Source organism: Aptenodytes patagonicus, chromosome 1 (genome assembly GCF_965638725.1).
Source record: "Aptenodytes patagonicus chromosome 1, bAptPat1.pri.cur, whole genome shotgun sequence".
Classification (NCBI taxonomy): Eukaryota; Metazoa; Chordata; class Aves; order Sphenisciformes; family Spheniscidae; genus Aptenodytes; species Aptenodytes patagonicus.
The window spans coordinates 96,312,742-96,336,939 of record NC_134949.1 but is presented as its reverse complement, the minus strand read 5'-3'; the positions used below and the strand labels follow the sequence as shown (position 1 = coordinate 96,336,939).

At 39.5% G+C, this 24,198-nt stretch overlaps 1 protein-coding gene across 13 annotated transcripts in view; it reads left to right on the top strand.

Annotated features, from left to right (window-relative positions):
• Positions 1–379: 379 nt before the first annotated feature.
• Positions 380–24,198, top strand: part of SENP7 (SUMO specific peptidase 7) — a 49,015-nt gene continuing 25,196 nt past the window's right edge. For 2 of the 13 annotated variants that reach the window (XM_076349964.1, XM_076350071.1), the window contains exons 1-9: positions 380–426; positions 2,567–2,613; positions 5,164–5,271; positions 7,923–8,017; positions 15,539–15,736; positions 17,355–17,552; positions 21,425–21,540; positions 22,304–22,473; positions 23,441–23,801. In XM_076349964.1, coding sequence (XP_076206079.1) covers positions 387–426; positions 2,567–2,613; positions 5,164–5,271; positions 7,923–8,017; positions 15,539–15,736; positions 17,355–17,552; positions 21,425–21,540; positions 22,304–22,473; positions 23,441–23,801 — 1,333 coding nt within the window. In that variant the 5' untranslated portion in view covers positions 380–386. Of the gene's footprint in view, positions 427–1,018; positions 1,263–1,562; positions 1,645–2,566; positions 2,614–5,163; positions 5,272–7,922; positions 8,018–15,538; positions 15,737–17,354; positions 17,553–21,424; positions 21,541–22,303; positions 22,474–23,440; positions 23,802–24,198 lie in introns of those variants that run through there. The other 11 variants (XM_076350027.1, XM_076349974.1, XM_076350009.1 and 8 more) reach the window with 11 other exon arrangements.

Genomic DNA, 24,198 nt, shown 5'->3' with positions numbered 1-24,198 from the left:
GTTGTCAAAACCGGTTTTGCACAGCCTCCCATTACTTGGTATAAAGGCACTACCAAGAGGACAAAACAGAAAGCTACACACAAAACTTACAATTGTGAAGATGCCCCGAAAAAAAAAAAGAACCCACAAAACCCAACAAACAAACCTCTGTCTCCACTCGGCAGCGGGAGGATTTCCAAGGCCACCGGCTGAAAGCCGCGGCGACAGCGGGGGTTATGAGGGCGCTGCCCGGGGATGCCGAGGGCGCCCAGCTGCGCCCGGCAGCCGAACCTCCCCGGCTTCGGCTGGGAGGCGGGGGCGGGCGGTAGCAGCCCCCGCAGCAGCAGCGCCGGCTGGGAGCTGCCCTCCAGCGGGGGGGCCAACCCGTCTCCTGGGGCCTGGCTGAAATGAGGGCTGAGGTCTGGCGGGGAAAGCGTGACTGGCAAGGTAGGGTTTAAACCCGGTTCGGTTGGGTTGTACGTTACTTCTTCAACAATATGGAGGTTTTCTTGATTCCTTCCACAAATTTTAGTATTTTCCCGTTTCCTTAACGTTTGCTAGCCTGCGCTTCCCTTAACTATATTTTATCGCACTCACAGAACCGCTAATTTTGTTACTACTGATCAGTTTGTCAGGTGCAGAGAAACGTGCGTAACAGCACGCCTGTGACACTGTCGTTTGCTCCGCGTCATTTGCATGTTTTTCTCTCGGCGGTTCGCTGTCGGGCTAAACCCAAGAAAGTTAAAAACCGGAGAGGCCGGCCGCGAGTGCGGCGAGGCGCGCCTGCGAGGGAGAGGCGGGCAGGAGGGGCCGGGGGCGGCTTGTGGGGCTGACGTTCGGGCAGGCCGTACGCGGCCGGGGAGCGGCCGTCCGCGGGACCCAGCCGAGGGGAGCGCGGGCAGCTGCGGGGCGGTGCCACGGGGACGGGGCGGTGCGGGGCAGAGGGCGGGGAGGCGGTTACTGCCGTTACGGGGTGGGGTGCGGGCGGTCCTCCCGGGCTGGGCACCGCCTCCGCCCAGCCCGGAAGTAGCCGGGGAAGCTGCGCAGGAGGCGGTGGGGCCTGGATAAACAACAACGGCGGCGGGGGCGCAGCTGTGGCGTACTGCTGGCATCGCTTGCTCCCTGCCCTTTAGCTGCTGAAAGGGGGAGTAAGGCTGAAATAAAGCCGGTTGGCGGTGCTCCGGCGGGTCCTGCGCCGTCGACGTCCCCGCTGACCGGGGCTGGGCCGTCCGCGCCGTACGGGGTATCTACCGCGAACGAGCGAAGCCGGCAGGGGAGGGCGGGTGAGCGGCCGGACACCGGAGGAGGGGAGGTGGTGGCGGCGGGGTTGCTGCTGCTCCTCCTCCTTTGTGAGGAGGCTAAGCAGAGAGTGTGGAAACGCGGAACTGCTGACCCTCGGCACTTGTCCGTTTGTCAGTGAGAAGCCCGTTCCCTTCCTAGCAGGAGGAGCCGGCGGCTGGGTTAGGAGCTGGGGAAGCGGGGGTGCGGGGCCGACCCCGCTTTGCCCCGCCGCCCTGCTCGGCGGCGGCCACCGGTGTGGCCGGGGGCGGGCCCATGCGGTGACAGCCCGGGCGGTGCCACCCCTGGGTGGTGCCTCTCTTTCCGCCCAGAGCTGTCAGAAGGCCGCCGTTTGTCAGCTTTTCCTTTTTGCAGGCGTCGGAAGAGGTAATAGTTTGGCTTTTCTTTAATAGTCTATAGATGTTGCTGTTCCTCACACCAGGGGACTGGGGCTGTAAGCTGAAAAACCGCCGAGCTAAATGAAAGTACACGAACTTACGGGTCTTCTTGAGAGACTTCAAACTAGCTGTAAGGTTTGAAGGCTTCACACCAGAGTCATACAGAGTATTTATAAAGGAATAAACCCTTATGAATGTTGGAAGCTCTGAAGCTGTGCTCTTCCACTGAGGAAGAAGTTTATCTGTTAACAGGAATCCTTGAATTTTATTTATTCTTGGAGTTCCTGTAATGTTACAGATGTCTTCTGTGATTCCTTTTCACTTTATAATCAAAGCCTGAATTGCTTACTAGTTGTGTGCTTGTCAGGGTGTGGAGTTAAGCAGTAAATGCCTTCACTAAGGATAAATTCTAGCAAAGATTTCGTTAACAGTTCTGTCCACTCTGACAATCCAGAGCCTTGCCCAAGCATGTGTCTCTTCTATTGTGGCTGTCGATGGCTTTTTACCAAGGCCTGTAGAGACAGGATGAGGGGCAGTGGTTTTAAACTGAAAGAGGGTAGATTTAGGTTGGACATAAGGAAGAAATTTTTTACGATAAGGGTGGTGAGACACTGGAACAGGTTGCCCAGAAAAGTTGTGGGTGCCCCATCATTGGAAGTATTCAAGGTCAGGTTGGATGGGGCTTTGAGCAACCTGATCTAGTGAAAGATGTCCCTGCCCATGGCAGGGGGGTTGGACTACATGACCTTTAAAGGTCCCTTCCAACCCAAATCATTCTATGACTGAGTTTTCTTTGTGCTAGCTTGCTCAAATTATTTTCTTGTTCTTGCTTAGTACCTACTACTGTGGTCCTGCTTCCCTCTAAATAAATAAAGTACAAATTGCTAAGCTTATTTTGTATCTTTTTTCAGTAGAGAAAATCATGGAAAGAAGAACATCATCTTCAAGTCATGTTGGTGTAAGTGTTCCTACAATTTGCAACAGTTTACTTTGAGGCTGTGGGTATCCTAGGGTGTTCTGATATATTTGCACAACCAAATTCATTCTCCAGTGGTCCAGCTTTTGTTTTTTGGAGCACTCTTTCCTGAGAAACAGTTTATTCTGGTAGCAGTCAATAGTAATGTCTGCTGTTGAACATGTTAATACATGATAGGCTTAACACTTGATTGCACATAAACAGCGTGTTTTCAAGGATATTTTAAAACCTAAGCTAACATCTGAAATATTAAGAGTAATGCTCAAGTAAGTAGAGCAGCTGCATAATATCTAGTTATCTGCAGAGATGTGTTCAGAGGCTACTTATGTGCTAGTGTTTATTTTTTCTAAAATATCCCTATTAGTAGTAGTTTCTAACAATGGAAGCACCAGTGAAAACAAATTGTAGGCACAGCAACTGGTTTGATCGGGTAAGGTCTGGACTGTCTGGTGTTTTAGAAATAAGCTGTTTCCGGGACCTTGTTTATGCACTTTCTCTGACCCTTGCTCCTACAGGTGGGAACCTTCAGAAAAGTACTGCTGGTTTAGATGAGGAGACTGCTAAGTGTATGTGTTGAGTTAGTCACTTTCTATTAGGGAAAAGCCGAGGCAACTGCATACGTTACACTTACCATAGATACAGACCTCTGTTGGTTACCTCTTGACTTTGTGCTTGTTCCGTAAATTAATTGTGGGAACTGCAAACCAACATCTTCTTAATGAGGGCAAGCATTGGGAAGATATTGTATGGTGAGGTGGAAATTTTGCTGATGAATGTATCTTATGCTTTTTATCCCTTTCTGTCTGTCCATCTGTCTCTTTCTGTTTTCTGAGTCTGACCTTACCTGTTCTCAGTGTTATCTGTTATGTTATTACAGAGGTTATCTGAACCACTGTAACTTCAAATGCATGTAAAAATTGTAGATAAATATATGTTCTTGGGAAACTCATAACAGAAACCACTAGTTGGGCAGCAGGTGGAGTTCTGAAGTAAGAAATTTGTACCTGGCTATTAAGGTGCAGATCAGAAGAATGCATTCTGACTGATAGAATATGTTTATAGGCCACTTCTCAAAAAAAAAAAAAAAATCCAACAATCTAATTGCAGATTAATTTAATTTCTTGAATAAGAAAATGTCTGTTTCAATCCTTAAATGTTGATTGAAAGGGAAGGGAGGTACTTGTATTAGAAGTTGTTGCCTGTGCATAACATTTACAGCCTTTATAATTTGAGGAGTCTGGTTTTAAAGGCATATTTGTTATTACAGTGTTTGACCAGCAAAAGCAGTTTGAGGTACTGTATAGAAATTCAGGTCTAATTACTAAAAAAAAAAAAATCTTTGTTTCAAAGAAGTGTAGAGAAGGAATAAGAGCACTCACAATTCAAACTGAAGAATTGAAGGATTATCTCATTATGGTACTAAGTATGCTTCAGTTATGGTCTGTCTGAAGGACTGCCTACAGAGCTAATGGATGCTGTTTCTGTGTTAATTATTAAGTTGTTAGCATTGCTGTTCTGGAGTCCTTGCTTGTAATTTCATGTTACAAGGTAGCGCATCTGGCAGCTTGCAGATTAAGTTATAATACACTTGACAGTGGCCATCATGTGGAGTAGCTTTAGCTTTTTCCTGGCTGAGATAGACTCAGTTGTCTGAAAGAGGTAAATGTTGCATTCCCTCTCTGATACATTCTAATCCGGTTGTATTTGCAGTGTAAGGCTTTGTTTCTCAGGATACCTGGAGAAATGGCAAGGCTTGCACTTCTATTCTTTCAGTTGATACTTTTTTAACTGGTTTAATTAGCTGGTAGGAAATGTCACCCTCTTTTCTTGTCTTGATGAACTGGTAGGAATTTAGTTTGACCATTTTTGTTTTGAATTTCAATGAACGAACATTATTTCCTACATATTTTTTCTGAATTGGCAAATTTCTGTGAATTACTAACTGCTTTATCTTTCAATAATTACTTTGGAAACTCTAGTTCCATTTTTGCAAAGGTTGGCTATGACAATAGCTGATACCATTTTGAGTACATTGTAGTGTATTGATGCTAAATTATCATAGCAAAATACTCATTCTAAGATATAATTGCTCTTCATCATGAATTTTTTTTTGAGAGCGCAAACCTGGTGTGACATTCGTCATGACATCCAGCTATTTTGTTTTCTCTTTATCATTCTCTAAGCTAAGATGATTAAACTAGAGTGTGAACAAATCAGAGGGAACTAAGAAAACTGTAAGTGCCAGTAGATTGGTTCTCACCTTTTGGGCACAGTTGTAAAGTTAATGAAATAGGAAGAGCTTTTTCTTGCTTTTTAAGGCAGTTCATGTGTTAAAACCAGCTCCTTGCGTGGTATGACACATGATTTAGGATCAAGCATCAGTGAGGAATGCATTTAAATTCAAGTCACAGGTCAGTGGTTCCCTTGCAACTTTGTTATTTTGCCTGACAGTTAAGAAAACTTTGTACGTGGCAGTATGTCAGCTCATAGCACCAGTAGTTTTATTATGTGTGTAACATCATCTATTTTCAGTTTCGTATACCAAAGAAGAAAACAAACACCAAGTCAGAGGATGTCCAAGTTCAGTCCCCTTTGGCAAGGCTCCCAGGCTCCCACCATTGGGACTACCCTTTAAAAGAGGTAAAGAGAAGTTCTTCGGAGTGTAAAGTGCGTAGAAGAATGTTATATCGGTTTTTTGTTCTGTTTTGGAGGCTGGATTTTTTTCAATACTGAGTGCTGCCTTGTGACCGGTATCTGACCCAGACTGTCTTGGAAAGAGACAAGTGTGTAGGTCTGAAATCTGCCTGCAAGCATACAGTTACAGAAGTGGAAGTCTCAGTGCCATATTGCCAGCCTAAATCATTAAAAAGCAGAGTTGGTCTTCAGGTGTAGTTTGACATTATCTTAAAAAATCATTAATTTAAAGGCAAATACAATATTTTTTTTAGTTAATTGTCTTCTGATTCCTGAACTTTTAGGTTATATTCAGGTCACTTACCAAATTTTTTGTTATGATATAGAAATAATTTTTACACCGAGTTTTCCATTAGTCATTATTTGTATCCAAGAGCTTAAACTTTAAGAGAAAATATTAAGTACTGTATGGCTTTTGACAGAATTTTAGGTGCTAATACTGAAATCGGGTATTTCTGTAATAACACCAAAAGACTGTAAGAGTACTTACATGGCGTTTATAAAAAATGATTGTCTCGATCATCTCAGTCACATATAGAAGCAGATATTTGCTTCTACAAATCTGTTCCAAATTCAGTAAGCATTTTTGAAATGCCAAGTTTTGGAAACATATTTTGCTACTCTTGACTCCTTCAGCTCAGATTGAGAGTTTGTTGCTGGTTTTAGTGCTTTCAGAATCATGGGGCTGGACAAACAGGCTCCCCTACAGAGGAGTTTTAAAAACCTAATGAGGGAAGTTAGGAATTTTTTTACTTACCGTAGTGGTGATAGAGACCTGGGTCACACTTGGGAGGCCTGGTCATTTGAGCATGCTGCAATACAAACTCACTGTGTGGTCGCGTTCTATACTCTTAATACTTTAAGAGAAGGAGAAAAGGAGGCTGAGGGGAGACCTTACCGTGCTCTACAACCACCTGAAAGGAGGTTGTAGCAAGGTGGGGGTCAGTCTCTTCTCCCAAGTAACAAGCGATAGGACGAGAGGAAATGGCCTCAAGTTGCGCCAGGGGAGGTTTAGATTGGACATGAGGAAAAATGTCTTTACAGAAAGAGTGGTTAAACATTGGAACAGGCTGCCCAGGGAAGTGGTTGAGTCCCCATCCCTGGAGGTATTTAAAAGACGTGTAGATGAGGCGCTTAGGGACATGGTTTAGTGGGCATGGTGGTGTTGGGTCAACAGTTGGACTCGATGATCTTGGAGGTCTTTTCCAACCTTAATGATTCTATGAGCAGAGCATCCAATTACAATCAGGTTTTCAAGTCAGAAGTAATGTCTCCTGTGGTTACAAGCAGCAGCCTCTTAGGCAGAGCCAGACAGTACTTGTATGGAATTCTTCCTGTCTTTCTTTCTGCCTCTAAAAACAGTGATTAGACTGGATGAATTGAAAAATCTTTTTTTCTTATTTCCTGTATATTGTCTGATTTTCCATTTCTTATTTTTCTTAGCTGTGTCTATATATTTCAGACTTTTCCGTGTGGTAGAGGGCTCCATATGCTTTAAACACTGACTAGTTTTTATATTCTACTTTAAAAAAAAAAAGATTGCTCATGAGGTATCATAATTAAAAGAAATATTACTGTTTTAACCATACAAAGGTCTGTCCAGGTTGTATTTAGTGTTGCCAGGGTTTGCTCTGTTTGAGAAATTTTGTGCAGCTTTCAGCAATTTGGGCATATAGGTCTCTTAACATGCTTGAAGACCAGTGCTCTGAGGTGAACTAGACAATGTTTGAAGGCAGGAGGAGGGGAGAGCACCTTCAAGGCAATTTCTTGCTGCCAGCTGTTTTAATAATGAGGGTATCTTCCATTACAGAGTTGGCCCCTATGGTAGGGAAAAGATTGATTTGGGATGCACCTTTCAGACTTCACTAAAGTATGTAAAATATGCGTGATCATGAATTTTTCAGATGCCCTTTCACGCCACTCTTAAACAGAAATGAAGTTAAGTTTGTATGCTTTCAGCCTGACTGGCATAATTTTCAAACATCTATTTAGTTTATTGTCTTTTATATTAAAAAAAGTGAGGAGAGATTAGGAGGAGGTGATGGCAGAGGGAGAGAGGTTTCTGGAATTGCAGAAATAACTGTATGTTTTGGTGGGACTTCACTTATTTAGTTTGAAAATACACATGCATTCTGGTAAGGTAAGAGAATTTGGAAAAAGTGAAGTCTTGCTGTTGCGGGTTTTGCCACCCAAGTACCAAACCTTCAAATTCCTTTTTCTTCTCAGAATTGTATATCTTTGAGTGGAATATAATTTGGTTAAATGCATGGAGTTAAAGAAAGTAGAGGTTATCTTGTGTATTTGTGATTATGTAAAACAGGCCTAATATTCAAGTCTCTGTTTGGGATAGTCCTCCTTTAAATAGGGAAATAATTGAATTGTCTGGTATTGTCAAATTTCTTTAGGAGAAGAAAGTTCCATTCAAGATCAGGTGGTACATGGGTGCTTTAGATCAAGCAAATTAATTCTTTGCAAAATTGTTGTATATACTCTTTGTGGCTCTACTTTATTTGATCAGTTGCATTGTTCTCTTTTCTAGTGTAATATGACATATTTATGTCTGTTGGAACCTGCCAATTTTATTTGTTTTATTTCAGTGGAAATTAAGTGCCAACAACAGAGAGTCTTCCACGAAAGGAAAAAGGCAAAAGGACTGCAACAGACACAGCTCTAATGATGAAGAATCAATTGGGTAAGAAGTCATCTGAAAATTAGTTCTTCTCTGTTTGTATATTCAGAGTTTCATAATCTTTCTTGAAGATGGGTGTCACTGGTCTCTAGCTAATTATTTGTGTCATGCAGAGATGGTTTTCAAGCTGTTAGGTAGCCCACCTTCAGAGAATCATGTTTCAGTGATTTAATGGCATTGTGAATTACGAAGCAACCATAACTTTTTTTCTTTGTTTTAACACAACACAAGACTGCGACATCAGAATGGGAATGCAACACTTACTAGAGGAATTACTGCTTGTTGACCTGCTTGGAATCCTGAAAAGTGTTCATTACTCTCTAAGTATAAATTATCATTCTAGCCCTAGATATTTTAGATATTTAGGAAGTTTCCCAGATTATCTTTTGCTTGTCACTTTTTGCTCTGTAGTCCACAGTCATTAAGCTGGCTTTATCAACTCTTAAAAACAACAAAAGAAAACCCAAGCAATAGGATGATTAGTAGGGGAAGGCAGTAAAAAAACTAGAGGTTTTTCACCTCTGTGTTATAGTCAACACACCTAAGTGAGTAAATAAGACTGCCGATGTGCCGCTTTTGAGCTGAACTTATAAAAGATTCTGAATTTATTTTTCATACCTCCTCAGAGGCATAGCTGCTAGTTTACATGTAGTTACCTCAAAATGCTTCTCTCAGTAACTTTAACTGAGGGAGTGGCTCACAGGGTCAACCTAGCAGAACTTAAAAGCTGTGGTAATTGCAGTTTCCTGAGTTTTAATTATGCTGTGAAATGGTTGATACCTGGTATCAGTCTCTAAAGCTCTTTCAGTAAACTTTGAACAGACATTACAATGTTGAGGAGCTTAAAAAAAAAAAAGCTACCTTTGGATCTGTTACATATGTGAACTTTGATATGTGAAAGACTTTCAAGTAGCATTTGCGGGTGTTCCATCATTTTTACCAAAATCCTTACCAGCACATTAGTGAGAAATGATTTAGACTGTAAAGGGACAGTAAGTATTCAGATGTTAAACCTATGCATTTTTCACTTTGTCAGAAAAAGATGTGTGTCTAGAAACTAGCTGGAGGTTCTCTGTAAAATAAACTTAATCTACTGTCTGCAAATAAAGCTTGTTCTAAATATTCCATTTGGGTACCCAGTGTTTCTCAGTAAGTCAAAATCGGCACACTGACCTCATTGCATAATAAGTAGAAAGAGCACACAGGTTCTAAAGAGGTGGTGTTTGAGCAAAAGTCTAAGAACTGACAAAACTCAGGAGAGGTAAGTGTGAAGTGGCATGCCGAGTATCTTTCTAATGCAAAAGTTTCTCTGTTCCTTCTTCCCGTGAGGAATTTTTCATTTGCATCGAAAAGCAGGGAATAAGTCTAATGACAAACTCCTGTTAGCTCCTGATGTTTTAAAAACAGTCATCTTTATTGATAGGAGCTAATCTCAGATATTTAGGGAGGCATGTTTCATCTAAAGTGTTGCTTGAGCATTGTAATTGCCACTTAATTTTAGTCAGAAAGGACAAAGTGGATGTATTAGCACAAACCCACCTTCACTTGTGTTTTTAACGGAAGTTCTGGATTACAAAATTTAGTAGTTGATTGCTTCTGTCAGTCCTGCTGTGACATGAGACCATGGGGGCTGGAAGCAGTAACCACAGCTGCTCTCACTTGAACACCTCTGCTCATGGCCTTATGAAAGGTCACTGTCAGGTGATTTGTTTGTGATCCCAGACAGGGCTCTCAGTGCCGGTTAGTTCCCTAGTCCTTCTCATACGCTGGAGGCCTCTTACATGTTCCTATGATTATGTCTCAAAACAGATTAGGACTGTCATGGAATATGAATAGTTCCAATTTATTAGTGTCATTGCAGAAAGTTAGGTATGGTATTTATATAATGTCAATTATGTTTTGTATCCCACTTACAAAACTTTTTTATTGGCAAGGAAGGGGGTAACATTATTTCAAGGGTAGGTATCACCACTTGAAAATAGAGCTTACCTCAGCTGTATTACTCCTGCATTCTCTAAGAGGGAAATAAAAAGAAAAAAGGAACAAAATAGAACACTATTTTGAAATCCAAGCTTCTTGTCCTGGTCTGTCAAGTTTTCTTTAGGGGGAGGGTGGGAAGAGTACTTAAATAAGATGCGTGTGATTCTTTCAGCTCAGTATTTTAAATGTTAATTGTAATACATGTCATGGCTGAATCAAGTACTGACACCATAGCAGTTGTTTTTTTGTGGCAATCATGTACATACTGGTTCCCCTTGCCCTGACAAGTGCATTTTGGCAGTAGTAACTTCCTGGTCCAGCAAAGTAAGGAGTTTAGTAGGGATGTTCATGTTTGCTGTTAAAACATTGACTTCTAATCAGTTGATGAAAGGTAAGGGCCTTGAAGCAGGAGGAAGACAGACAGAGGCTTTCTTCTCGACAGGGTGTAGTCAGTGAATGTGGCAATCAGAGTTTCCCGTTAATGATAGTGCATCGTGTTATTCCTTTGGGCTCTGAAAGGCCAAGGACCTCCTGAGCTGTGCATGTGTTGCAGAAGCTCAGATAGCTGGACACGCATCAAGTCTATTAGTGGCTTTATTCTGTAAACCCAGGACAGATGTTCAGCTTTTATGGGACCTGACAGGGTGACTCTCCCATGGTGTGTGGCATCCCACTGTCAAAATATTTATTTCCCAAAACTCGGGTTTACTAGTAGAAGAATGTAGGCATGAAGAATGGTGGTGTAGACAATTAATAATAATTTACTCCAAAAGCAGTAGCCTCCAGGTCTCATTTTGATCACTTTCTAATACAAATTTGAGCAAATTGGAGCCAGTGGTTACAACACTGGTGTGTACACGAATATGATCATTGAGAAAGGAACTGGATCTAGCAGCTCTGGATTATTGGGTGAAATAGGGGTCAAACATTTTCCCCAAAGGGGTACAAACAATTAATAGCTTTTGGTCTTGTGCTTTGTAAGGTAGGATAATCCTTTTTTGCCTGTGAAAAGTGATATGAGACTTGCCAGGAGCAGCTAACAGCATTTTTCAAAAAATATGTATTTTTTTGTCTGTTCCATCCTTAATGTGTAAGTATATTTTGATTACCTTTGCTTATGTATTTTTTCCTGTTTTGTGGAGGTAGATAAGAGGGGGTACAGTAGGTGCTTGCTTTAGAAACAAAAATAGTCGCCATTTGGTTTTCCTTCACCAAGATGCCTCCAGTCTTACTGTTGTGCAGGTTACTTGCTGGGTCTGCTGGTGGGACTTGCTTTTAATGTATACTTCGCTTGCTTTTTTTCTGCTTGACACTAATATTTATCTTCTGAAATGTCTTTTGCATGACTTGCTCACTCTATTCTGTGGACAATTTAACAGGTAATTTAGGGATCTGTGTCCCAATCATTGCTTACAGATGTACAGGCTGGCTTAAGTGTAGATGTTTTTCCTGAATCTATTTTACGCCCAGTTTTAATGACATGATTTTTCAAGAAATGCCACCAGATGCCATTCCTCCTTTAGAAAGGGAAGCCATTGAAAGCTCTGAAGTCACTGTACAGCTCTGAAGATCGGGTCATAACCAGCTGTCCTATCAAGGTCTTCGGTCAAAAACTGGTGCCACGTAAGAAGTGATGCCTTAGCCTGGCACTGACATCTTTAAGAATAGCCAAATGTATACTGTTTTCTTCCTTGTTGTTTGTTGAAGTTTCCTTTTCTTTGCACAGGTTTCCAGTGCAAATCTAGTTGCACGAGTACATGTGTGCTTTAAATTGTAAGATCATTTTTGCAAAGATACTTGCTGAAAATGTGTAAACCCCATTTAAATCAAGGGAGTGGGAAACATTACAAATTCTGTGCCTAATAACAATCAGTAAACCAAATTACGGAGGGGCCTGGAGCCTGTCAAGGTCTAGTCTGATGTGAATGTGAGCAAAGGATGTCAGACCTGAGTTTCCAAGGTGGCCAACAAACTATAGGTAGTGAAATCCATTTTCACTGGAAATTCTGCTTCTGACTCCTTTACCTGCAGCTGTGGGCTTTCTCTGTCATGATGGTATTGTTAAAGACCCTAAAGGTTGGAATCTTTTCTGTTATCTTTACAAGTCCTGATCATACAATTAAAATAAAGACTCTGACTGTGTATGTTCCCACTGGACTAATTACTGTGCAAGTTCAGGCTAAATTTAGTAAAATTTCATTATGGTATCTTGTGTTTGACAAATAGAAAAAAAATCTGGCATTTCTACAAGGTGAAACAATGAAAACTGAAAGAATTTAGATCTAGGAAATAGACTGTTAGGCTCAGCATGATTCTAGTCAGGAGAACTGAAGTGTTCCACAGAGAGTAACGCATGTTGTCTCATGGTTGCTCTACAGTAATGATTTTAAAACTTTTTTTTTTTAAGGAGAAGCAATTTCTAATTCACATCTTCGTATTGCTAGGGCCCACTTCTGCAACTGTTTTCTATTTGGAGAAAAAAATGCTATTTAGATACTTTAAGGTTTGATTGGTAATTTCAAGTCATGTTAGGGGAAGAGGGGAAGTATCTGGCTTAGTCTTTCATTGTTTCATGTCTTCTGGCATCCCAAAAGATGAAATGTGTTTCCACTACAGTTCTTTAGTAACTGGACCTCTAAAGTAGTTTGGGTCTTCCTTATCTTTAAGGAGGAAATTAAAGCACAAGAGTAAATGTCTAGTTTCATAAGATGAATTTGCACGAGTTACTTGATGGCTTTTACCTTGAAATTGCCTTTAACTGCTTTAGTAGTTGTAAATTTTCTTAACAGTCTAATAGGTTCTTGTGTAGCTGAATTTTGAATTTTTATCACATTTCTTAAATGTGTATATTCTTTATTTCCTTCGCTATTGCTTATATATTCCTTATTTCTAATATACCTTACAGTTAGACAAACCACAAATGATATATAAGTCTGGTCACTGTAAGTTCTTCTGATGTATTAAACTATGGTTAATGTGTCAACTCTGAACATTTTGAGAAGCCCAGAAAAAAGCTAGAACTTCTGACTTAGCGGGGACTTCTGTAGAAAATAAGTCTCTCGCTTCCTATGTTAAATTGAGAATGCTTTGCAGGCTTGGTATATGCTCACTAGGCTGCTACAGTTGGCCTCCACCATGTAAGACATTAGTGTTAACTAAACTGTCCCTCATGACCTGTATTTACTTTCTAAGCTTTTTCAGTAGTTAAAGCATATCTTTAAATGAAACTCCAATCTCTGGATCCTTGGAGTGTAGAACAAACTTTTTCTAGGTCTACAGTGTTCGAAGCACATGCTCAGAATTTGTAATAGGTTCTTAAAAACAACAGTTTTTTGCATTAGTAGTCATAGAGTATATACACGTCTAGGTGAAAGAACAAATGTATGCCTGCCTCTTCCTGACTTTGCCTAAAAGATTCGGGAGTACACCTGTGGTTTAGGTCGGTCTTCTAATGAGACTGTCTTTGTACATATGACTTCTCATTGCCTTCATAGAGTGACTCTCTCGCTTCAGAAACCCTGGATTGTTTTTCCAACAGCTAATTAGGACCCATCCCTTACATAACACTCTCTCCTCTGTCTAGATTCTTGGCATCAGAGTGCCTTAACTTAGGGTGGTTTTTTTTAATCCCTCAGCATTTTTTTTTTTTTTGAGACAAAGCTTTTGTCTTTACCACTTAGAAGTTTCCCAAAGAAAAACTAAGAGAAGCCCAGGGAGCGGAGGAAACAGCCTTCACTTGAGCTTAAGTTAATTAGCTTTGAATGGGAACCATTTAGGTTTATTGTCCATTGTCTAGATAGTGGTCTCCAAGGTGTGGTGTGTGCAAGACAATCCATTGGGGTGCAGGAAGGAAACATTTTTTTTGTACAATTAATAAATAAAATAAATGTTCATCTTATCTTTATCACATCCTTTTTAACTTTGTTTTATAATGTACATAATATTAGTACATCTATATAAATTATAGTTAAATAGACATGTTGAAGGTGCGTGCTCAAAATACTTTTACTGATAGGGGTGCATGATCAAAAAAGTTTGGAGACCACTGGTCTAGGAAATGCATAGCAGAGCTCTAAGAGTAAGCAGCTCATTGCATACACATTATGGCATTCAGTGATGCAGAGCTCTGATAAAATTGACCCGCATTCATAGCTTATATGCAGGTTTTCCAAGCTGTGCATAGGAACCTTACTGTCTTTTTCAAGTTCAATGACGGGTCATGTGTCTTGTTAACACGGTAAGTAACCAGGGAAAAGAAGTCTCAACACGCAGCAACTACCGTAAGGACAAAATACAAGGATTATGTGAAACGTCTTCCCCAAGTTCAACGTGTTTCACTAGCATGGCAGTTCCAAATCTTTTTTTAGGTTCAAGCATATCTGTGCTTCAGCAGTTTTCATGCCATACCTATTTGTTTGCCACTAGGTAGCATGTAAGCATGCTGTTGAGCTGAATGCAGCATGTCAGTGGGACAACTATAATTTCCTAAAAGTTGCTTGCACAGTTGTTAACCCACTGAGGAATAGCAGCCATTTGCTTAAGAAATGTCACTGTAGCATGCATGTAACAGCTATGTGAGTAGTAAAAGGCTTTCTGTAGCTATAAAAGAAGGATTCTTGCTCTACGCTGTGAACGATTTAGTTTGTTACACAAGACATGCAATAGAAAAAGCAATTCTTGCCTCGGTAATCTTTTAAAACCAATAAATGAGCCTGAACTTCAGTGTCCTCTTAGGACCAGTCCTGGGAAAACAAGTCCAATTCTCATCTGTTTGAAAATAAAGTCAATCCTGACAAATCATCTATGATATATAATGCTTATCGGCTTATAAGGAAACTGTCCAAATTACTGGCCATGCTGCAGAATTAATTATTTGTGTGAAGACTTCAGTACCAATCTAGCAGAATCGGCAAAGTATAGATACTGGTTTAAAGAACTTCAACAGGGAGTTTTTACTAACTTTGTAATTCCTAATTGTATGTAATTTCTTTAGTGAAATTGAGTAGAAATCAGTTGGAACTTCAAAAGTGAGAGATTGTACTAGCTTCCTGATGTTTGGTTTTTTTTCCCCAGCAAGATCATAATCTAATTTGTGATATGGGAACCAATAACATTCATGGTTCTAAAATAAGATGCCACAATATGAGTGCTTGTTTTCATATCCTGCAAATGCTCAAGTGTACGCTTTCAGAACAGTTTGTAAGGCCATAGTGACTACTTCCAACATTTTGCAATAAAAAGATGCACCAAAATTTCCATGCTTCTGCACTGAAAGTTTACCTCTTCAGAATCACATATGGATGTGTTAGTAATTGATGCCAGAAGAAGAAACCTTGAAAGGCTGTCCTGATCAAGAGACGTGTTTGTGATTCCTTTTCTCCAAAGGGAACTGCTTTGTAAATTGTCAGGGAGGTGAACTTAATTCTAATGAAGATATAAGGTATGATGCAGAGACAGTAAACTCATAGAAAAGCTTTGTTCAATTCATGTGACTTCAGAAGTTCTCAGCACCCTATTATTAATTTATCATTATATGTATGGCAGGCAACCCAAAGTTATCTTGACGAATGTCCTGAGGATGAAAATAGGAAGAAAATACACACAGGCGCAACCTAAAACTGGTGCTAATTTTTCTGATGCTGGCAAGCTGCAGTCAGATCAACCGCCTTCATCATCTGCTGCCAGCCTAAAGATATGGCAAATTTTAAACCCTACTCTCCAAAGCCTTTTTCTGTCTAAAAGGTACGTTGTCTTTGCCTCGTGTCACGAAACAAAATAATTTTCCTTGCAGTTGTTTTTTCATGAGAAAGTATTCTTTGTTGTACCACAGCTGTCTTTTTCATGAACTATATTCTCATGTCATTTGACTTTACTGAATTCCCTTGTACCTGGTTCCTTTTGATAATCATTGAGAGAGATGGTGCCAGGCATGCTGTAGTGGGTTTTCTGATCGGATGGCTTCTATATGGTCCTGTACTGACAAGACCAGTGAATTCTGATTCAGCCATTGGACTCAAAATGTTTGGGTTTTTTTATTCTTGTGAAAAGAAGAGTACACGTGCATTTAACTGCCCTCTTTTTTCAGAGGAGGTATCAAGGTGTATTTTCACTGTTAACCATTTCAGATTACACATGAAAATATGAGAACTGGCATAAAGGGTCAGAAGAAAAGCACACCAAATCCAGTATCTTCCTCCCCTGCCAAGCAGTGGTTGATTGCAGATACCTAGGGAAAAGTATGGCCAGAGCAAATGCTTTTTTCACTGAGTTTTCTCTCTGAGCTGATGATGATCAACAGTTTAGGGGCTTCCTTTAGTGGAGGTTACATCCAGACTACAGTGTTCTTCTATATTAGACTTTTCCTCTCAATCATATCCTCATTGCTTATCACCTGTGTGCCTCTGCAATATCTTGTCTGTAAGGTGGTCTCCTGGTTAAAAGCAAATTTACATCTTGGTGCACGAGGAGATCTGAGTGCTCCCCAGACCTCACGCAGTCTGTGCTGGAGTGTACTTTGTGGATGAATACAGACAACAGGAGAATTATGCAGTCGATACCCAAAAGACAATGTTGTTCATAACAGATTCAAAAAAGGCCATGGCATTACATCCTAATCTAAAATAAATTGCAATGGAAGTGGTAGAATTTAAATCCCAGTTTGAGAAACTAAGTGGGTAAATCAAAGGCTCTACAAGCTGGCTGCAGTAGCATTGTATGAAGTAAGTTGTGCTGTTCTTACACATCTGTGGTCAAATGGGCAGTTGCATCTTCATATTTCTGTTTAGCTTTTTTTTGATGCTTGTCTCTTCTAACACTTGCAGATGTTTTTCTGAGTCTTGCTGTTGCTATTCTGTAGAATGCTACCTGGAGGTTGAGGAGGGGAACAAAATCTAATGCTACCTTTTTGTGTGTGTGCTACTTTTCTACCTGTTGACTAAGTGCTTGAGAAAATGCAGTCTATTTTACTGGAGGCTTCTTGTTCACAGGAAAATCAAGATTGTTTGCTCCATAGTTCTGAGAAATGTGTACAGATGTTGCATGAAAGCTATTCAGAGACAAACATTTACCAGTTTTTAAACAATAGTTAGATGATGTGTTAGATGCAATGCAGTGTGAATTGTATCTGGCTAAGGTGAAATTTTATGGCTAGCGTTTCTTACCCTGGTCTCTTGTTGCTTTTTTGTGTTTATCTGCTTACCTTGGATTTTCAGTTCGTTAGTGGGATATTGTTTTGTCTCTAAGGGACTGAAAGTAATGAAGTTTGATTATCAAGCCTCTGAGATATATGAATTTAACAGTAAGTTTCTTTCTCTAGATTTCAGTGCAGTATTTATGATTTACTGTTATATATATATGGCAGGCATCCCAAAGTTATTTTGACGAATGTCCTGAGGACGAAAATTGGAAGAAAATACATAGACAGCCACGTAATAATTGGTGCAAATTTATCTGATGCTGACAAATTACAATCGGGTCAACTACCCTCATCATCTGTTGCCAGCCTACAGACATGTCAAATACTAAGTTCTCCTCATGAAAGTTCTTTTCTGTCTGAAAGGTATGTTACTCACTGCTGATTTTGCCAGTCTTCCTGAAATGACATAGCTTCACAATGGAAAAGAATTTCCCTGAAATAATTTTTGTTATACTCTTGTGTTGAAGCAGGAGATCAGTTTCCTGAGTGCAAACTAACATGCTGCTCCAGCGAGCCATTTTAACATTGCATTTATTCTGATTTGCTGTACTTGATGTTAATAGGCTAGTTTTCTTTCATAGAAGGAATTTCCATTTACAATGGATCAGTGTTTTGATTTGTGAAGATGGCCATGTAATTCAAACACATTTAAGTTGGTTTTGTGTCCAGAACCAAAATCTTGCTTTCCCATTGCTGTTAATGTGGTCTAGCATGATTTCAAGTAACTTCTTTTGCAAAATTTCTCCAAATTCCTCTCTGTGATAGTTCATTTCTTTTCACATTAATCCACCAGTGTTCTCAATCCCAACAGAGTGCCATTGTTTAAGGGCTGTGTGTGTGTCCTCTCATTGCTTAACACCTACTTTTCCTCTTTTCTTCCTATGTTTAGGTTGACTGAGCTTCACAGTAACTCTTGACATATAAAGCTAGCAGAAATCAGATATTAGAATTATATAATGTTTGTTTTGGTCTAAAATAGCAGTTGAATTCAGATTAAGTTGTTTCCTCTTGTCTTTTATGGCTGCCTCTTTGCTTAACAGCAAAGTATCCACAGGAACGAATAGCAAGAAATTTGGGGGAAGAAAATAGGAAGGAAAAGAAGAATGATTTGTGAGGGCAGGAATAATCAACAGTTCCCAGGTTAAAGAAATCTTAAAAATTCTTGAGAAAAGTAAGTCATATTCCTCATTCTGATACATGAACGTCTTGGAGAACCTAAATTAGTAAGAATTCCTTTCTCTTTTTCTGTTGGGATCCCTGTTGCTGCTTAAATTAATCTGACAAAGCTGCAATTTAAATGAGGGATTTAGAACAGTTTATTAGACTGTCTCATTTTAGAAGTATTACATTTGTTGCTAGTAAGTAGTTTTCCATAACTTTAGGCTGACTAAAGTGTGGGGAGTTTGTTTGGATTGTCGGGGTTTTTTTTGTTTTACTACAAAATCTTTAAGATCTATAATTTTAGTATCCAATTTTTCCGCTTGGTATTGTTTTGAATGGTGGGAGGTAGTGGGTTCATAGAGAGGAAAGCATGAACTCCTGTGTGTAACTCTCTAAATCTGAGGAAACATCTTGCATATTTTTTCAAGCTCATATCTGAAGGGCAGCTGTTGAGTTTTATGTTAAGCACAAGCATGGCTTGAAATAGTCAGTTTTTTAGTAGTTGGTATACTCAGCTTGCTTTAGATTTGGAATGGTTCATTGCTTGAAGGATTAATTTTCCATTCCTGTGATATGCTTTTCTAATGTATTAAGTAAAAGGCTTGTTATTAGCAGGAATCAACATTAGGAGGATTTTTCCACCCCTCCCCAGTGACCAGCATGTTAGTGCAAGTTGCTCCCAATCACGTGGGAAATGGAGAATTTAGGAATTATTTCAACACAGATGTGGTTTGATCCTGGTCACCTCTATGTAACTAAGAGGAGATTAAAAGCTCCCCCCTTATAATGGTAATGCATATATATGCACATGGCCATATAGAGATTGTTTTGTATCGTCAGAGTAGGTAGAATGCATGCTCTGTTTTAGTGAAAATTGTGCCATTTTTGTACTATGGAAATTTCAGATTAAGTCAAAGAATTGTCTGTGATCAGGACAGGGTGGTAATAAGTTAACCTTCCTCTATCAGCTAGAACTTGATGCGAGTTCCCTGTTTCCTTTCTTGCTTTTGGTATTACGGAATTGGTGGATATTGCATTGCTTGTTCACTGCAACCCAGTGTGAAATGCATTTGCTTAAGTCACCGCTGACCTATCAGTATAACTAACGAATTTGAGGTAGGTCTTAAATGTAAAGAAGCTTAGGGTTTTAAAGTGTGTTTCGTACTTGTTTCTCATGGCTGTTCAGAATGCTTCAGTATATACTGCTATAGCTTCTTAGCTTATGCATTTATCTGTTAAGAGGTGCATTTTAAACTGAGTTATCAGCAAAGATTGGAAGTGAAAATAAAATGTGCAGAATTTGTTTATAGAGTAAATATGTTTAGGGAAGTCTATTAGCTGAAACATTCCTATTGAAATGTTTCCTATTGTTGAAATGCCTGAATTGTGATGTTGGTGTAAAACAAATGCTAAAAGCCACTTAATGGTTTTGTATGGTCTTTTAAGGCAGTCAAATCTATATAGCTGTTATGCATACAAATATTTAAGTTGGGAGAAAGATGTGGGTTCCAAAATCAAGTTTTCTGTAGTGAGGTTATTCCCGAACTAGAGCTGCCTATCTATGGAAGACTGTCTTGTTCAATATACAGAATGAATAATAGCGCTTACTGAACACCTTTTCCGTATATAGTCCAATTCATGATTCTTTGTGAATGGAAAAATAATCAGTAATTTCTTCACGGTGCTCATATACTGTTCATCACTATAGTATCAGAGCACTCTGGAAGTCTTTATTTGTCTTTACAGTATTCCCAAAGAGCAACGATACTCCGATCTACAGATATGGCACTGAAGAATAGGCCTCTGTTCAGAAAGTGTCCAACAGTTTTGGCTATCTAGTTAGAGATGTCAAGAATGTTCTTTCCCATGGTTGGTGATGTTCTTTACGGGTCCAGGCTCAGCTGTCAGTGATTTCAGTCATTGTGATGATTGCTTAGCTCTTTGCAAATTGGAGACTGTAACATTCTGAGTTAGGCACATTATAAAACAAAGAACACAATCCCTTTGGATTAAGTGAGGTGACAAAAGGAGAAATGGAACAGATTTTCCAGAGCAGCATTAAATTGCTTTATCTATGAAATCTTCTTTATTTTTTTATTTTCCAACTCTCACAGATAATGAAGCAGAGGTCATGAAGGTTAGTTTCTTTTATCTTGTAACCCTGATAAATTTTCAGAAGAGAAGTCCTGCATACTGAATGTAATTAAGTGCATGTGAGAAAATATCACGTGAACATATAACTAAATCTTATCCTAATGCATACACTAGAAACCAAAATACAGTTATGTAGACTTTTGTCAGCTGTAACTAGCCTCCAGAGAAGTTGAGAATAGGTTTACAAGATCAGACCTCAAATGTGAGGATGTCATACTGTTCAGTCTATCAGTACCTCCTGAATATATTCTCCTATTTATAAAAAAGCTAATTAAAAAAAACCCCAACAAACCCTGATTACTTTCTTGCATGTCCTTCTTTTTAGAATGAAACTACAAACTCAGCTGAACACCTGTAGGTTGCTTAGTTTCTCGTACTGTAATCCTTTTCTGTTTCTTCCTCATTCATGTCCTGTCCCTCCCACCTCCTTCAAAGTTACTGTTTCAGGCCCTTTTGAGCAGGAATTTCTATTTCAAATCTCTTCTCGTTGCAGGAACTTACTCAGTGGATTCTATTAGCAGTTCTAAATCTAAATTAAAAATATACTACATTGCCTCATTCCCACCGCATTCATGACAAAGGCAAGGATACACTCAACTGACTGTTGTTCTCTTTTTTTTTTTGTTATGTGTTCTTGTTGCAGTCATGCTTTACAACAAAATAATATTTCAGTGCCTGATGTCAAGCATGTCAGACTTCCATTCTTTGTGCCTTTTAGAAGCATCCGTTTCATTAATAATGTCAGAGTATCTGTGTATTTCCATAATGGGAACTGAATTGGTTTGTGTTTCATTTGCCAAGCTCCACATGCTTACGAGAGAGGCAGAAGTTTGTGGTCTAACGAACTCTTGTTTCTGTTAGGATTTTTATTCAGTATTCGTTCAAAATTAAAGATAAGTCATAGTTAATATTCTTTACAGGTCTGAGCATTGCCTGAGAAAGACAGATGATGATCTGTGTAAATTGACCAAGGCTTCTAAGGAACCAGAAAAAAATAATGTCTTCACTTTTAGAAGACGGGAGCTGCAGAAGAAAGGTTTGTAGTGATCAATAATCTGGCATTTAAATACGAATTTTGGAGAGTACTGGGAAATTTTCTTTTTTTAGTCTAGTATTATGAAGAGAGCACAGAAATAAAATAGGTGTTGCATGCAGTGTATGTGTTTCCTCAAAATGCAGTTTTTTACAGATATGGTAAAATATATCAAATAGCTGTTTTTAAATAGGAATAAAGCTATGGTGAGTCAGATCTGTGGAAGAAAAAGGAAACTGAGGGAAGCCTCGCTGCACCGTTATAATCCTGATTTTATAAAAAGTCTTTTATACTCAAGAATGTAATACATTAAGAATGCTCAAATGGTTTGTGAGCCCTGCTAAAATGTTTATTCTATATGACAATATTTGTATTTACTGCTGAAAAATTATGAGCTCTATGCTGAGTCTCCAGGGAGAACGTACTATCTTTTTAATACTGGTCAGTAATATTTGCAGGTTAGAACAGGAAATGGAGAATATTGCATCCAGCAGAAGATAAAAACTGTGGAGTGTGGAGTGCTAATTCTTACTTGGAAGGGAGCTATGAATTTGGTTATATCCTTATCTTAACTAATTCTGCAATAGTAATCTTTCCTTAATTATTTTAGGGAATATATTTGGGCAGCCACACAATTAAAAAAGGAAAGAACTATCATGGAAGGTATCTGCTTCCATGCATTTTAGTTAAGACATAACAGATACGAAGAAATACAAAGGTTTTTAAGGATAACGCATTAAATTACTTTTTTTTTTTTTTGACACAGAAAACAAGAACTATGATGAACTGGAAAAGAGGAGCAGAAACATGAACAGCACCACTCTTAGTCAGAAGCAATTGGGCTCTTTTGATTCTGAGAAAAGGAAAAGAAGATCTAGTGGCCATATTTCTGATGATTGTAATGCACACATTCCAGAAAAATCACTTCTACTGTCTGTAAGTTGCACTTTAATGTATGCGTTTGTGTACGCACATGTACGCACACTTCAGCAGCAGCAGTAGCAACATCCAAAATAAAAGAATTATACTAATAAGTAGGGTATCTAGGGATACTGTTATACCTGTTGAAGAAAAGTAGTTCAGTGGTGCATCAGGAAGAGTGAGTATATGTACTTCTGTCCACAACATCAGAATACGCTTGTTGTAGCAGAAAGGTGGTGAGAGATGAATGAGAGTGTTTCCTTCAGACAGAAGCATGGACTAGAACAATTTAGGAAATAAGGCATCTAGCTACTTAAGTGAAGCTTCTTTCACAGATGGTATAGAACTAATTAGGGACTTTGATACAAAAATTACAAAGTATACTCTGGGTTTATTGAGGCCTTGCAGATGTCATCTTTCTCCTTCCTCCTCAGTCTGTCGTACTGTTCCCTAAAGTTTTGTTCTTATTTGTCATTAAGATTTGAAAGGGAAAAAAAAAAAAAAAGAAAAAAGACTCAGGGAATCAGTCAGTCAAGTACAAACTGTGTATTCAAGTGCTTGAATATAAATCAATGAAGGCATCTCTGTAACCTTCTGATTAAAACCTCACAGAAGTAGGTAGTTGCTGAGTCCTGTTCACCCAGTTGACCAAGCCACACATTTGCAAAGTAATGAACATCACTGGTGCTTGGTCTTTCAGTGTCAGACAGTGAGAGAGCTGCTAAAAAATAAGAAATAGTTTCTTGTTCAGTTTGAATGAGGGTCATAGTAGACTTTTAAAAGGTTGTCCCTCATACCTTTATCTAATAACCTTCGGAATACGAGGAGGGAGAAGTTACCCTGACTTGAGCTCTAAATGCAGCTGCATTAGCTATAATTATTTTGTCTAGCACATAGCTAAGTCTCAGTGATCACTGATCTGAACCATCATAGAAATGTCAAGAAATAAACACATATCCTGTCTCTGATTCCTGTTTTCTAGGAAGAGCAAAGATTGAGTTTAACTCAGTCTCCTGGCCTCAGAACATCCTGTGAGGATGGACGAAGTCGCAGATCTAATACAATTCTGGTGCCAGATTGTATTCTGCAGCCATTAGAGAGAGGCTATAAAGACAATTCTACCCACAGCCACTTAAGGCCTGCTCACAGCTGCACAGAGGAACCTGGCTCAGAGCGTCCTCCCAGAAATTTGTCAGAGAAACAGCTTTCTGCCACTGGTGAGGATGTGATTTCACCACGAGTTAGTACCATCAGGAAATTAAAGACGGACACATCACAGTACCTGAGCAAGCTGCGGAGCAGCATCCGCAGGGGTAATCGGCAACTTGTTTCAGTTGACCCAAGTATGTACTGTATATGTGCTGCTGACAATTACTATTGGTATGCTTAGGTACTAGGAGAACTCATGCATGACTGACTAGTGGAAACATATGGAACAAAAGATTGAAGACAGAGATCATGTTGTTTGTAATGCATTGTGCGGGTTAGAGAACGGTGCCTAGTGCCAGTGTCCTCTACGGGAGTGTAGAGAGTCCTGTATTTGAGAAACAGGAGAGACAGCAGGATTTTCACATTCCAGTCCTTATTTTGCAGCTGATTTTGTGGCTGTGGAAAATCAAGCTTGTACTTTTTAATGATGGTTAAACTGAGAAAAAATATTCTCTCTTCTTTGAAGCAGCTATGTTGTGGCCTGTTTCTTTTAATAGTCAAATAATTTTGAGGATCTTGGGTAAAAAGTGT